Source organism: Rhea americana, unplaced genomic scaffold, assembly GCF_003343005.1.
Source record: "Rhea americana isolate MKP2758 unplaced genomic scaffold, rheAme1 scaffold_43, whole genome shotgun sequence".
NCBI classification, from domain to species: Eukaryota; Metazoa; Chordata; class Aves; order Rheiformes; family Rheidae; genus Rhea; species Rhea americana.
Window position 1 is genome coordinate 4,449,400 of NW_028186568.1, and position 17,033 is coordinate 4,466,432.

General features: G+C 33.4%; 1 protein-coding gene across 1 annotated transcript in view; it reads left to right on the forward strand.

Annotated features, from left to right (window-relative positions):
• The window catches only part of WDR27 (WD repeat domain 27), a 135,498-nt gene that overhangs the window by 30,384 nt on the left and 88,081 nt on the right, over positions 1 to 17,033 (forward strand). Inside the window, exons 15-19 of the mRNA XM_085315421.1 lie at positions 88 to 209; positions 802 to 935; positions 8,297 to 8,394; positions 8,679 to 8,800; positions 14,553 to 14,650. Of these exons, the coding sequence (XP_085171547.1) occupies positions 88 to 209; positions 802 to 935; positions 8,297 to 8,394; positions 8,679 to 8,800; positions 14,553 to 14,650 (574 nt within the window). The remainder of the gene's footprint in view (positions 1 to 87; positions 210 to 801; positions 936 to 8,296; positions 8,395 to 8,678; positions 8,801 to 14,552; positions 14,651 to 17,033) is intronic.

Below are 17,033 nucleotides of genomic sequence, written 5' to 3' on the forward strand. Positions count from 1 at the left end.
TTATATTAAAACAATAAATTTATCTCTGGAGAAATGTATAAATGCATGAAACAGGCTTTATGATGTTTCCATTATTATTTTTATTAGGTCATGATGGCGCAGTTAACTCCGTTGGCTGGAGTCATGACAAGAAGTGGTTAGTTTCTTCATCAGAAGACCGAACTTTAAGGATCTGGTCAGTCTGCAATAAAGAACCTGCCCTACTTCTGGTAATGAGAAACTCATGTCAGTTGGTTCACAGAAGTTGATTCACTTTTGCATTTTAATATACTTCCATTTTAATGGATCTGTAGAAGGAACATGAGGCCTTTCAGAGCTACTGAGTGGCAGTGATTCCARTTGATACTATGATCTAGCTGGTCATCACTGACTGCAAATTAGATTTTTTTATCTTGACAATTTGTGAAAACAAAAAACTTTGGTTGCCAAACTTAGTATGTCTGGAACTTTTGGTTTTAATGTCTGCTAAATATTTTCTATTTTCATTGGCTCAGCGCTGTTTGACTTTATAGTCTACTCCTCAATTCAAATGGAAGTTTAGTGTATGAAGCTAGATCATATTAGACTAAATTGACTGCAGATACTGTTAAAGTTACTGCCAATTAATTTAAATAGAACAAAAATTTTGTCTTGAGATTAATAGATATTGAAAATAGAAAGCACCACTACACAGTAGGTTAACCTTTTGGCATATGATCAGGATGACAGATACATGGAGACTACACCTTAATGCTGGAGATTCAGACAAAAAAATGTTCAGTGTACTGGAATCCATTCTTAATTACTTACTTTGAATTTCAGGGTAAAGACAAGTTCCATAAATCTGTACGCTTTGCACAGTTTTATTATATAGATACCTTTATATTGCTGTGTTGTGGAGCTGAATTTCATCTATTAAGTTTCTATCTTGACACCGCGAAGGATGACCTAAAACGGTGAGTGAAATTTCTCATTAACAGACCAGTGAAAGTATTTGTACTATTCAATCTGGTTTTTTTGGAGGGTGTTGATGTTGGAGGGGCTATTTTAGCAAGAATATTAAAGGATAAAAATATAATTTGAACAAATAATAAACATTAATTATAAAAATGTATTTATTCTGACATAGTGGAATAAATAGGTAATGTCAGATAATTTCTTATGGTGCATACCTTATCTAATGCAAATATTTATTACTATTTTACTATTCACTGTTTTACTATTACAGTTAGAATTTTGCCTTTTGAGCTTTACCTACTGACTGCTTATACCTTAGTATGTATTAATATCCTAGCTTCTTTTGAATAACTATTGCAAGTCCTTCTCCTATGGGAATATTTCTGAATACCTGAATACTTCTTTCAGAGAATGCAACATAGTGTGACTGTTTTCTTCTTTGCTCCATCAAATGGAAGTATATCACTTCCATCTTTTTCACTGTCTTTCCATGTTATATTTTATCTATTTACTTCTCGTATTAACCTATCTTGTCCCTGTATTTCATCATTATTAGACATCCTTCATACACTTCTTACTGACAGTGTTCTGTTTATCTTTAAATGGCTCTCTCTTTCTGACTTGGAATCAGTCCTTTTATTAAATGTCTTCTATACCTTTTCTTATCTTTTAATTTATAATTAGAGCTAAAACTGTACTTATATCCTTTTACTAAGTTTCTCTGCTTTTTATTTGCTCTTCCTGGTTTTCAGCAATACTTTTGTATATGAGAACTTACTCAATTCAAATATGCATGCATGTATGTTTGTATGTATGTTTAGACACAATACTGTTTAAACAGATCTTGAAGAGATTTTCTTTTTTTTTGTCTTATCTTACCACTAGAGATTTTGAGTGGAAGGACAAACTATTAGCTGATAGTGCAAATAATGTATCAGTTCATTATATTCAATTGTATTGAGCCACATCCTCAGGTGGGAAAAGCTAGCCTGTTTCCTTGCATTTTTGGCAGCTATTCAGAAAAGCATATTAAGCACAAACTTAAATCCTTTCTTGAATAGTAGCACTTTCTTAAATTGAAGTGTGAATGTGGTAGGTGGAGCTTCACTGAAACTTTAAACAGTCCTACAGAAAACAAAAAAAAAGCTGTCGAATTATATCACCTCTGTAAAATACATTTTTTTAAGAACAGAAGCTTCCTTTTATTTGAAAACGTACCTAACATGTTATTATGGTCATCTAATTTAACTTCTGATTATAAGTTGTTCAAAATGGTGAATTAACTGCTGTTCGTAAGACCTAGTAACCTGCTGGGTTTTACAGTTAACCTATTGGCAAGTGGTTCCTTAATCATCATTTCTGGTCAAAATCCTTAATGGAGTGAGTGGCTCTTATTTATGTGATTTTAGTCATCTACTCTCTTTGGAATGGGAATATAGCTAATAGACTGGAAAACTATAGGTTAAGGAATGTAGAATTTTCTGCTCTGATTTTATAGTGTATACATTACATTAGAAAAGTAAAACTAATAGAATATAATGAAAAGTAAATAGTAGAATAAATACACAATCACCTTTGAAAAGACTCCTTTTGTACCTTGAATTTCTGTCTTGACCGGTTCTACAGATATCTTATGTTCCAAAGTGTTTAGCCTGTGGAAAAGGCTACAAAATATAGGAGGAACCTGGGAGATTAGGAAAGGTGATTCTTGATTCCAGTTATGCTTGAAATCTATACATAGCAAAAACAAATGATTTTGGGAAACTGAGGCAAGCAAGTCTTTATCTCATACCATCCTTAACTCATAAATACAGGCAATCCTGGAGGAACTTAGAAGAAAGAAGATATAAATTAATATTATGATCTTTTAAATCCCTGTTATGCTGATAATTTTTCCTTTAAAAAATTTAGTTAAAATATTTTTTCCATTCTATTTTTGGAAGCTTGGCCTTTTCTAATTATTTTTTTTCTTGTGGCATGTATTGTACCAGCTCTAGATGGCTCCATATTTTTATACAAATACTTTCCTCTAGGAAACGGATATCCAGTAACTGGAAGAACATGCATACTGCACTTATTGTTGCAGAAACTTTTCTGAACTACCTTGAAGGTAATTAGTTCGGATAATACAAGTAATATGGAACTTAGTATAGTTGTAGAACCAATCCAAGCAGTTTTGCATGGTCTTGGGCACTGAACTTCTACTTTGGTCTGTGCTGCTCCTGTTATTTTTTGGAAGTATGTGTTCTCCTAGTTTAAAACTCTTCGGGTATATAGGGTTGTGCTTATAGCAGTATTTTTGATATTGCCATACTCTCAGCATTCCTTCATGGATGAACAGTAATTCAAAAATATGCCATTAGACTCCCTGGGATATTAATATAATGCCAAAAGACAATACATACAATTGTAGACGTTACAACAAATCCACAACACAGTCTAAGCCTGGTTATATTAAGAAAAAAAAGGTATTACCAAAAGGTTAATTTGCTTTGATGTTTCCTTGTGGCTTCCCTCCAGCTTATTTCCCAGAATTTCTTTCTTTTATGAAACATTGCGTCATTACTTTCATTTCTCACCACTCTTTCATTCTGMATTCTGAGTCAAGTTTGGAAGAATACTTGAATGGAACTGATTCAAGAAGATGCTAGATTGAACGGAAAAGAATGCTTTATTCTCTTAATTAGAAGAGTATGGCGGTGTAGTCTGGTTAACTGATAAATTGCCACTATTTCAGAGATGAAGACAATACAATGACAATATCAGTATTTCTCTGTACAGAGTTTTCAAAGAGCTCTCCTAAGGATAATTTAACTAAGTATCACAACAATGAAATGCAAAAATATTGGTTCGTTTTCAAATGTGGAGTTGAGAAGTGGAAATAAGGAAAAGAATGTTCTTTTCAAATGTCATAGAGGATATTTGTTGCTGTTCTGGCAATAGAATCCAGATTGCCTGACTCCTGAGTCTATATTTAATCTCAAAATGATTCACTCTCTGAACATTTTCCTTACATTCTTCAAAATTACTGAGTATTAAATTTCCACTGTTTTCATCAGCAGTTTTGTGTGCTGATATGAAGACGTCTGTACCTTAGTAGCTGTTTGTTTGCTACTAAGTTTTTTTTTTTTCCTCCAGTTCTTAATTAGCTTTAAGAATTTGAGAAGGACAAAACATCCATGGATTTTATGTCATTTTTATAGTCAGCTTGATGTGTTGTTTTAAAGATCAGAAAAAGCAATATGRAAAGAATTTAAAATGGAGAAATGTTGTTTTAATAGTAGAAACATTGCCTTTTAAAGCCAGTATATTTAGCARCAGATTGTAAACAAACAGTATAAGAAAATGCTAAAATGTCCACTCTGATAAATGTGAAGCTATACCAACACATATTATAGATGGGTAATGAAGAGGCCATGCCTAGTGGGCTTAAAATTTAGTGCACTAGATAGGAAATTGTTCGATTCAGGTACTTCCGTAGTATTAATGTTTACAAAATCATTATTTTAATGTAACACACTTTAAGCTAATTTAAATTTCTTAAATAAATGTACTCCACAGGCCTGATTCAGCATTATGATACTAAGAATATTCTAAGCTTAGTTGCTGTGGCCTTTTGCCGTTTGTTCAAAAACCTTAAACAGTCTTTGTTTTTTGTCAGAAACAAAATGAGAACTAGATGAGAAGTACCTGAATCATAAGATGAATTCTAACAATGTTAGAAACAGCTACCATCTCCAAATACTTTAAATTTTCCCATATATTTCCTTTGTTATTTCTAAGATTCATTACAGTTTTTCAGTGAATAACATCCATCCTCCTCCATAGTGTAGGAGGAGGTAATATTTTGCAGTTATGACAAATTCCAAGTGTTTTAGAAAATAAAGTRTTTTTTTTTCCTTTTTATGTAATTAATTGTGTAATTAATTATCTAACTTTACTGGCTCTGTCTGTAAATGTATAATGGGATTGTTGCAAAAAGCTTAATTTTTACGGCACATATAAAAATGCTTTTCATAGCCTGAAACCATATGATTTTTTGCACTTATGGTGTTTGGATGGCTTTTGGTCGCTCCCTTAGTTTTGGCTTTGATATTGCATACTACTGTTTTCTTTAAAACTTTAAATGTTAGATTTAAATCAAGCTGTGTATTTTTCCTTGAGTGCRTACTCTTCTTGTATTTTTAGCATAGTAGCATATTCTGTGAGTTTTTTTGTCTATCATGAAAATATTACTACTTTATCTCTGAGTCATCAGAAAAGTGCTTTAAGCGAAGGATGTCAGATCTCCTAGAAAGTAGATGTATCAGCCTCTGCAATCATGGCAGGAAACGTTTGTATCTTAGAATCCAGTTTTACCTAATGTTTCTGAAAGGAAATCTGAAAATAGCTATATACTGTAAGTATATTCCCCCAAAATGATTACATGCCAAAAGCCTGGGCTTTGCAGATCAGTCATTTAGCAGTCATGTTAGCAGAATTCTAACTGAAGGCATTAAAGGAAGACAGAAGTGTAGTTTTGAACATATCAAGACAAATGTGATTTTATTTTGATATTTGATATACAGGATTGTAAACTGAGATCATATGCTGTGTACAGAATTGGACATTTGAGATAAAAGTAGTGGGAAGATACTTTTTAGCCATTATTTGTCTTGATTACAAGCTTTTCCATGTCTGTCTAATTCAGATAATTTTAGACCCTGTTTATGTTACAAGAGCCTCCCCAGCTGACTCATGAGCTGGAATTTGACATATACATCTTCCCACTCTTGGTCCTCATCTGTGACATTTTCTAGGGCTTGTCATAGTGTTTTGTAATAGCTGAAAACAACTTTATAACTGTCTTTCACTATGCATTTGTGTTGGAAATTCTGTAAGAAGGGAATTAGTTTTGTTAGTGGCAAAATGGAAAATTTATCTCTGGAAATTGGTCAGAAATGAGATAGAGTTCTTTATTCCTATATTTAATTTTATTTTCAGAATTCATTTCTGCTGGTAAAAATAAAATCTTGCTTTTGTCATTTTGAAAATTTCTTACCTTTTGCATTATCTCCTTTGTTTTATTTACAAAGCAACCCTTGTTATATCTGCAGATACATTTGTAGATTATCTGCAGTGAAAAATTCAGATATTGTTAAATGCACCTTCTGATTGATAACTGTAATTTCTTTCAACAATCTAAAAAGTTTCCCCTTTGTGCACTCTGGGGTTTTGCCTTGATAAACAATTCAAAACCTTCTGATCTTTAATGGATGAATTCCTCTAATTAATCCCTCATCAACCCCTTTGTAAGATGTTTAACCAGCTTTTCTATAGCAAACAGGAAGTTATTTTAACTGAAGATGTAGACTCTGCACTTTTGGTTAAGTATACATTTTAATCCTCAAATTCTATTCTTACATGTAATAAATGAGTGGTATTTACACTTTCATACTGAGTCTGTTTAAAATATGTAATACCTTCCTTCCACAATCAGAGATTATCTACCTTCTATGTTGCCTCTTTAGTCTTAGTTTATGTTGGTGTTATTAAAGCAATGAAAGGTAAGCAAAATTGTTATATAAACTTTAATCTCTAACAAATAAGAATATTTTTCTTACTAGTGTATACAGTGCCCAACTCAGTCCACGGGACCTGGCTTAATTTTAGTTGACTTACACTTTGAATTGAATATGTATAGTAAATATGTGGTAAATACATTTTATCCAAAAAGTAGGTCTTAAATAGACTAAAATTCCTTTTTTTTTTTTTTTTTTTTTTTTTTTTTTTTTTTTTTTTTTTTTTTTTTTTTTTTTTTTTTTTTTTTTTTTTTTTTTTTTTTCCTAACTTGTATTTGATGAATCTCTGCTTGCAGTATTGGTTGAAAGTTTTTTTGTGAGTGAAATTCTATCTGGGGAAGACCCAATGAGGTATCTGTGTAGCATACTGCAGTGTAGAAGAGTTACTTCAGCTAGTTTGAAACAGTAGATTTCAGGTTTGGGAACAAGCTTAACTGTTTCAATAAGCCTTTTTCAGCAGGGTAAATTAGTCCAGAGGAGGTTTCATGCTACCTTGATTAGATTGTTCCTGTTGTCTTAATCAGCTAGCTTAGATACCTTTACCCCAAAAATGGAGGTAAAGTTGTCCCTGAATCAGTTTATTTTTGCAGCTTAATCAGATAAAGTACTTCTGGAAAACACAAGAGATTCTTGGATTAAATTACAAAACACTGTGGTTTATACCACTGTTGCTGAAGTAGCTCTGATGACCCCCATTTTTCTTTTGAATGGATACTGCTGGTAAACATTGTTTTTATCAAATGAATCTCAGCTTTTGAAATTGGTGGAAAGAAACAATAATTATTCTGATAATAGTGTATCACAGATTTCTGTATTGTTTTTAGAGATATATACAAAAATAGAAGTATACTACTTGCAGTTTTATTTGGATTATTTTAAAGTTTGGAAGTGTCTGCATTTAGTACATGATATAGAAATTTTGAGGTTATTAGCGACTCTGCTTATATTCCTTTGATCATTTCTGCTAAGGAAACCACACTCTTCTTGTCCAACATACAGCTTCACAGTCTTAAAAGCCATTTAAGCTTGTTCTAAATTATATTAATAATTGCTACTCAGATTTGGCTTGAGTCAAAACGTTGAATTTGGAGGGAGTTTTTCTGTTGACTTCTGTGGATTTAAGATCATGTCCCTGTTGTCTGTAATGATGTATCTCAGTAAACAGAAGGATCTAATCAGAGTGAATCACAAACATGGTTCTGCACTGTGTGGTGTAAATAAATGTGAAAGCATTCTGTAGACCTTTTTATAGGTGTAGATTATCTGCAGCATCTCCATGGAGCTGGCAGATATGCCACAGGACCTAAAGGAGTTCAGTGCATGTTGGAAGGCCTGTTTACTCAGTAGTGTGTGATCAGCCCCTTGTTCCATTCCCATCTAAGTKGAAATTATTCTTTCCTCACTATTTTCTGCTCATTATCTCTTTCTTCATTCTCCTATAATCAGCACAGGAAATGCTGTACTAAAATCAGTGGTATTTCTGTTTTTTGATCATAGGTACTTTAAAAATTTCTTTCTCTCCAGCTTTTTCAAGATGTAGGCAGGATTATTTAAATATTTTATGGTGATGGAAGATCTATCTTATGTATATACATATCATATTTCTTTTAATCTGAATGAGTTCTTACCAGTTTTTTGTAGAAGTCAGCAACAAATCAAAATATCTACGGCTTTAATTTCTAATAATTAAAAGAAGAAATTTCAGTTTGGTTAATGATTCTAATGTGAGTTTACTGTTTACAGGCTACAAATCATAACTTATTTTATTAACRCTAGCATTCATTTGATATTTTTTGCAGATACAAACAGAGAAGTGCTTGCAAATTGATACAGAAGTTTCCTATGGCTTCCACAATGGAAATCACCAGCCTTTCAACAGTAAATGATTTCTACTCCTGTATCCAATGGCAAATTAGATATGTAGACTGGAATGTAATTAAATTCATTTAAAGTAATTAGTATTTGATTGTTTGTAAGTCTTTTCCTATTAGAATAGGAATACTTTTTATGGTATTGAAGTTCAGCCTTGGAAGTAAATTTGTTAGGATTGTAAGTTTTTTGATGCTGCTCATAGAGCACTAAGTACAAAAGAGGCATGATACCTATTTGTTTGACTTTCTGTATCTCTGTATGCTCCTGTTCCTTTAGATCGATTTAACTTTAACACAGAGAACTTTACAGATATTGTACTTACAGCTGGTAGCAACCGAGCACTGGAAGTTTTTGACCTCAATGCAGGCTGCAGCACAGCAGTAATACCAGAAGTTCATTCTAGATCGGTCCATCAGATCTGCCAAAATAAGGTATGTGTTTTATTGAATATTTGTAGTACCATTTAGTCAACTCTATAAACAAAGGAATTGCAGACTAAAAATGTAATTGACACTAGAGTGCCAATATAGTCTCTGTTTTGGGGAGGATGGATAAGGTTATAAGTTTGTGTGATAAAGGCACCTTTGCAGACAAGATCTCACTATTTTTCTAATTGAAAGCAGGGAGCAGTGAGAGCTGACTGAACAGCTCTGCCATTAGGGCAGTATAGATTAGGCTTTGTGTTATTTCAGCAGACTAATATCACAGTCCAGCAAGAAATATTAATTGTAACCATTTAAAATATTTGTGATAACCTATTCATTTTTATAGCTCTTAACAGCTCCCTTATTTTCCAAATTGCATTTTTTAACATCACTTTTAGTAATAGAAAGAATCTTCCACATTGTTTTGGTACAAAATTAATGTAGATGCTAGGTAACATACTGAATTTTGAGAACTCAAGAGATTTTATGACCAAGAGGAAACCAATCTAATAGTTAGTTCTTACATAGGGAAATAGAGACAGTTTTAAAATTCTCATGATTTTTCTAGGCTGTTCTAGATTTCTCTGTGTTAATTCACCTGGAGCCCAAATTGTTTTATATTGTTATGAAGTATATTTCTTACCTCAGGGCTTAAGTGTTCTTCCAATTTTCTGTTCCTAACATAGGAAAGAAGGGCTGATTTGGACTTTTGACTTTGATCATTTATTTATTAGCTGATGTGCTCAGTTTTCTATCAATTAAAAGTAAAAAATTAACTAAAAACTTTTCTGTAATAGCAAATGGCTGTTTTCAAAGCTAATTGCCATCACCCAAAGTTGTTCTCTGCAGTATACCTGCATTACATAAAATTCAGCAAGGGAATTTCTTACAAGTAGAAGTGACTACAAACTCCTCAGTTGTAAAAGCTCAAAAAGAAGGTGAGATTAAGGGCCTTGTTCAATTTCTTGACCCTAAAGATGATGTGAGAAAAGAATAACTTGGAAGTGAGAACAATAATAATTCAGTCTATTATTTGACTAGAATTTTATTGTTCTTCTCAGGACACTGTCATTTGTCTTTCTTCTGTTATAAAAGTTACTTTCTTCTTGGTGGTGTAAAGTAATCATGGTTTAAACAGTATATCTAGCTATCAGCTTCTAGCTGTTGGCTTCATGAGGATGAGAATTTGGAACAGACTTGTTAGAGGTGCTGAAAAAATACTGGAGTTTTACAAAATTACAGTAGCAGTCATAAAGCATGTGGTTATTTTATTCCTTCAATTGTCTCTCTCCTCTCTTTTATGAAGTACATCTTACTAATGGAAGTATATCTCATATAAATTATCTCAAATTATTTATCGCATTGTTTCGGAATGTTTCTTGACACCAAAATCTGGAGTAATTGATTTACTCAGCAATACCAGTAGACCTGTCCATGCACATCTATGTATTACCTGAAATTTTCACTGTGATGGAAACCTGGGCGATTTATTTACATTTTTTAAAAGCTTGGGTGTTTCAGTTGTGTCCCTAAACATTTATGTTTCCTCTTGAGAAAGGGTCTGTTTAAGCTGTGCTGTAGTTCTGTTGTCTGTCCATGTTCACTGAAGCTAATCCTTATAATCAAGGCCAGTCCTTTAGGCTTAACACGAGGTTGAAAGCAGGTCCTTTGAGAAAATTACTATACCATAATACTGTAATAATTTTCGATGTGTGATTGTGTACTTGGAGGCTTAATGATCTTGGCCGTTCTTCTCCTTTCAGCCTTCTTTTCAGTCACGTTGACATTAAGCTAACATGTCATGCCCGGGTACGGCATTATAGAAATACACTATGCCATATCCTAAAGCCTCACAAGTAAAAATCATCAGGAAGAAATCATGAATTCATAATCTTTGACAAATACCACTGAAAACTGGGGAAAGGTGGTGTGAAATGAGGGGAACTCTGTTGTCCAGATATTAGTGTGTATTTACCATTCCTGTTTACAGCTTCTTTACAGATGACTGTTTTTGAGGACACTCAGTTTTACAGACTTCTATGTATCAGAAGTCAGTCAAAGCATTTCAAGATAAGTTTGGCTGGTCATTCTAGAAGCAGTCAGTTATGATAGGCATTCTCCAGCAGGTGATCTTTTATAAGCTTTCATGAATTCTGGAGAAAGTTTACCTGTAAAGTCCTAATTCTCACTTGAATTATTTAATATAGAAAAGTATATAATACCATAGAGAGTTCTTTCATTTATGCTTTTAGTGCTTGAAACTAAATTTAAAAGAATCAAGTACAATTAAATTTATGTAAAATGAGTTGTAGCTGATAGGTTATTCTTAATTCTTATGTGAGTCTTCTGTGGGTATTTAAGTTAGTCTTCTTATAGGAGTTTTATGTAAATGTTCTCTCTAAATTTGAATCGGAAATAATCTGATTTATTCTGAAACTTAAGAAACAGAATCTGTTTGCTCAGTAGTATAGGCCTTTTTGCGATAGAAATAGATGACTTAAAAAATGTTCGTCATTGGTCTTTCCTGTTACTTGAAGATTGATTTAAATGTTTGGTGGTCTTCTAATACAATACGTGCTGGGATATATATTGTGTTAGGTTTGGTTGAGTATGGCTCTTAATTCTCATTTGAAAAGTCCTTGCCTTTGTGGATTTAAAACTATTCCTTAATGCTACTTATATATAACTCTTTGTGGGTTTTCCTGAGAGATGTGATCTGGTAAAATACTTAAAATTGTGCTAGTTGTATCAGTACTATTTGTAACATACACAGGCTTAGTGTTCTGGCTTTTCTTTTTGCTCAGTCAGCTGAGTGGCTTTATATTATTTAAGCAAGAAAAACTTACGGAAAATAGAAAGATGTTCTTGTGTTCCCTAGTCAAGTTTACCTTGTTCCTATATGCTCAGTATTTCATTTCAAGCTATTCAGTATCCACTGTTTAGATCTCTATTCACTAAAACAAATATGTAGCCTTAAGCATATGAATTGTCTTTTTGAAGTCGGTGGGAATGTTTACATATTTAAATATATATATTTTTCAAAGATGTTTGTTGATTTGTGGTCCTGGAAATTTGCAGTTATCTCTATGGAGATGTATATTTCACCAGTTGTATTCTGAGTAGAGTGTATATGAAAACCCTTGAGTGCAGTCCAAATGTCATTTTTCCAGTAAGTGTGAAAGTCTGTCATTTTTTTCTCTTTTAAGAGCAGAGAACACTACAGACAAATTATTCATGTCTCAACTAGAAATCACATTATTCTAAAAGACCAACATTATGWATATGGAATGAATTATGGTTCAGTGAATTTTCTTATCCGTCTCAGACATTTTCACTTAGAATGTGTAATTTTATTTTTTGTATATCAAATAAAATAATATTTGATGTGCTTGTTTATAAGTAGAAAACAAGGAAATAAAGATTTTTCTTAAACACAAGTAGAAAAGGGATACAACATTTTAGTTGCATTTTAAACTTTGACTTTAATAATTTATGACTTTTATGAATTTCCCTCAATTTTTTATTCTTGAACTTAAGTACTCTTTTCTGTACATCTGTTAACCCTTATTCATTGAAGTAGTATAATCATGTAGAGACAGTACCAACCTCTGGTAAATAGAGTGGATAAGACAGAAACTACCTGGCTTTAGCTTTTAAAAAGGTGATTTTCTAAAAATTATATTTMTATAGAAAATATGTCACATAGAGTAACATTTTGATATTAGTTATATGTACAGTTCAGAATTTATTCAAGTGTAATAACATGAATAGTTAGGACAGACCATCTAAACAAACAGCTGGAGTTCCTAAGAAAGATTTGAGGATATTGAAAGATTCAAGAAAAAAATTTAAAAGACTGTGAATCCATAAGAGACATGAACATGAGAGGAGGTGTTAAAATTAGATGCAAAGACCTAGCAAATGTTTCACCATTTTGAAAATTACTTCATAGCACACATATTACACTATAACYGTGTAAATCAGTCCCAGAAGTCTTGAACGGTTGGAAGCAGTAGACACAACAGATCTTGTTTATCTGTTTATAGTTAGGGAGRAAGGAATTAACTGAAAGTCAGTTGCTCATATTGAGAAAGAGGAAGAAGAAATAAAATTAATTGCATCTGAAGAATTTGTTGAACACTCTAGAGAACAGGGAAAGTTAACACAGAGGACAAGAAAACCAAAAAAAGGGTGAAGAGAGCCTTGAAAGCTAGGAGATTTTATAAGGGACAATGTAAAGAACAGGGAGTTAATGAAGATTTTGGCCAGCTGGCTTGTTAGGATGGGTGGTGAATAAACTGTTGTTTCTTTTTTCCGTGTGTGAGGTAAGAAACAAATGAAATTTTGGATGTAGTGCTGGGGAAATATGAAATAACAGCAAACAATATTTTGTAAAATTCAAACAGAAACTCTTGGCTTTGTTGGGAAATCAGTAGCACAGTGCCTTTTAGTTCATCTGTTAGAGCAGGCTTTGATAATTCTTAGTTTAGGAAGGAAACCTGCTTAAAGCAAAGGAAGAAAAAGCTCCTATAGTTTCTTTTAATGCTGAGTGCCCTACTTTCTCWTGCCATTTGGGGAATTCAGCTGACTAAATACTGGAGCATTTTCCAGTTATATGCCAGTTTTTTGTGAGAAATAGAAGATTCCTGGAAATCAAGCACTGATTGCGGGAAATGACCTTGAGGTTTCTCTGATGTTTCCAGCCAAATCAAGAATGTGAATGGTGGAGAAAGGAAAGAAGGAGTTTGAACTGTTTATGTTTAGTTCCCTGGAGAAAGAAGTTTTGTAGCCAGCAAAAAGGCCAAGGTTTGCCAATGTAGATGTTAAAAAAATCAGAGGTTTAAAGATAGACTGGATTTAATTATTGAAAGGTATGAAGCCAAAATCAGTCTTGCTATGAATAAGTGCAGTTGCTATTGAAGTCAATGGAAAGTATGCCCACTTCTGCCAGGGCCAAATACAGCCTGTAGTTCAATGCTGGACTACTCTGGTTGTCTATGTTATTTAATTTGACTTTGTCAAGAGAGTTAATTTCTTGATGTGTTTTATATTTTTACTTTTCTTCTTTCTCATGTAGATTAAAATTATATTTGCAATCTTAAACAAAAAAGTAGAGTTAAACTAGAAGTTTGGGCATGGCCAAACAAACATACTGCCAGCAGACTATTTATGTGTGACCGGCCATTTTATCATTTTTCTTTCATCACTGTCATGCTTGTTCTTCCCCAAACCACCTCGATCCCTTTTTGTACCTTTAGTTCTTCTCCTAAACATCGCAGAATACGTCTCGGGGAACCTCCCAATACTCTTCTCCTACATCCCATAATGCATCCCATAGCTCAAGGCAGTATCCCTCCAGGCTGAAAGTGCTCCAGGGAGCCCTTTTGCTCAACTCCTGGTGACGGGTGTCCCCCGACCTGCAGGGTTGATGACTCCCCCATGACAGCCTGGGCAGGGGCCCGTTTTCTCTAATGGGGTTGTTGGGGTTCCCCTGCTCGCCCTCTTGTACCTTGTGCTCCTTCAGGTGTGTGGGGATGAGCCTCTTCTGGACTGAGCACTCGCCCGTGGGAGCAGCTGAGGCAGGGTATGATTTGGGTTCCTGCACGGGGCGTTGTTCAGAGCTTTCCATTCCTTTGTGCATGTGGAGATGAGCTTTTTATCATATGCCCTCACGAATGTATTTATTGTTTGTTCCTGAATGGAGTAAATCTTTAGCACTAGAAAAACAGTAATCTGAAACTTATTTCTAATATTACAGGGGTCAGTATTCAGTGCTCAGCAACCCGAAGCTTACAATCTTTTCATGACCACAGCCATAGGTGATGGCATCAAACTGTGGGATTTAAGAACACTGAGGTAAGGCCAAGTTAGATACCTTAGAATAAAAAGGCCAGCATTATCTTTATTCAGAATTGTCATGCTTGCCAGTAGGAATATACCAGTGGGAATTTGAATGTGGAACCAGCCTATAGTTAGGCTTTTAAAAAAGAAAATTAAAGACTAACTTGAATTTACTAATTTTAACAGACCAAACAAAACATTGGGTAGATTTTTAAATTTTGGTTCCCAGTTATAGTTGTTTATATGGAAACCATTAAACATTCAAGATTTGTCAGTCATGTCTTACCTACTATATATGTAGAATTAATTTTATTTATAGAAGAGTATATTGAGATGGATACTAATGGTATTTCCAAAACAGTATGTCATTCCTGCTAAAGGAGGTAAAATTAATCATCCAGCCTTTAAAATACAAATGTAATTGTAACATCATTATTATAAATCATATATCTAGTGCTATAAATGTACATAATACTTTATCATAACCTCAGAATATGATACTGCTCTTTTTCCAAAAATCTTCCATTGTTGAACTTTGTAAAGCTGTAGGATGAGAGGGAGAAGTGGCAGGGAGGGATAATTTCTTAGGAAAGAAAATACTTGGGGCAATCTTTGTTGTGTAGCCTGAAAGAATCATGTTTGAGAGAAAAAGGAGTTGCTAATGCTTTAATTAAAGTCTTTGTTTTTGCTTTGTGTATATATAGACATGTATTTATTGAAAGATGTAATATATTTTTTTCTAGTAAAAAATTTTCTCTTTAGGAAATGATTGTTTCAATTACTTCCACATTTCTGTGGTAAGAATATGTTGAGCCTATAGGGGGCATATATGTTCTTGCCAAAAGCATTGCTGTATTACCTGCACTGAAAGTCAGAAAGTAATGAAACTAGAGGCTACTGAGTCTGGAATCTGTTACATTCTTATGTTTTTCTAATAAGTTGTTCAAACTGTGATTCTAGAAGAGTAATGAAAAAGTAGAGAGCTTTTCACAGATCACTTATCTGTCTCTTCCTCTTTAAATGCTAATATAAGTAGAGCAGGTGAATGGTAAAATAGTTAGAAGTGTAAAATCTGGGTAATCAATTAAATGAATACAGCGTAGGAAGAAGGAATAACTTATTTATGTTCTTGCTCCATATTTAGTTTGGCAGTCAGTGTATTGTAGTGTCCACTGACTTCGTTAGCCAAACATAAAAAATTAATTCAGGTCCTTAGTGACCCATATTTACAGTGTGAGCATTAGATGTTTTGTATATGTGTGTTTGCACATTACATTGATAGTAACTGATGTAGAGAAGAAATACAGAAAAGAAATCACTGGTTTTCACTTGCTTGTAACTTTCAGAAAAAACTCACATTTTAAAAATGAAATTTTCTCTCATTGCTCTGACTTAAAGTTGAATCGTCTGTATTTTAAAATCTATTCTGGCATGCTCATAAGGAAGAAAACTGTTCATTTTTTCCTAATGTGTTCACCAGGTGTTTTTCACATACATAATTTTAAAATGGCTGAGTTTGGAAAGCTCTATCTTAACCTGGAACAAGGCTCCTCTGAAGTGTTAGGTCTAGTATACAGTTATGTGGTTTGAAAATTTTTTCTTTTTTGTTCATAGATCCTGTCCAGTGAAATCCAAAACATTTCTTGCACTGTTGGGTGCTCAGAGAAGAGATTAATTTGTAAACAATGTTATTTTGGGCTAGTTCCTTTAGTCTCTTAAAGCTGTTGATATGTAATGTTGTAGCATCAGCCATTACTATGTTTGGAATGGTCCCTCTGGAATGACCTCTCTTTTTCTGCTTTGGGTTTGCTTGAATAAGGCTTGTTTAGAAAAGCCTTTGTCCAGTATTTTTGAAATATAGTCAAGATAAGCCCACCTTCTAATTTGTACTGTTTGCAGTATTGTGGGTAGTAATGCTAGCTCCAAGACTTCAACATTATTGTCTGTTGATTTTGTTCTAAATATTTGCTTCAGACATCCACACTGGAAGCTGTTTTACTTTTGTTCAATCTCCTAGTTGCACTTCATTGAATTCTACCCATTGTTACTTAATTTAACAATGTTGGTAACTACAAAACTCTATTTAAAGGGAAAGGAAAAAAAACAGTACGGTCTCGAAAGCTGCAGTTGAAGGCATGGGAAATTCTTTTCAGAACAACTGTGCACAATTTCCCTGGGAATCTTAGTTGTTTTTTTTGGTCATTTTCTTTGATGAAGGTCCCTTTTTTCATTCTTCTGACATACATTGCTTATACTGTAACTGACTGAGGAATCAGAGCAGAGTGCTCAGGTTCTTTTTTGAACCTTGCTTAGAATAAAGCTTCAGATGTTTTATTCTGGCCTGCAGCTTTATAGGATTTTTTTGCTTTGAGTTCCAAAAGATTTGTTCCCTTTTGTC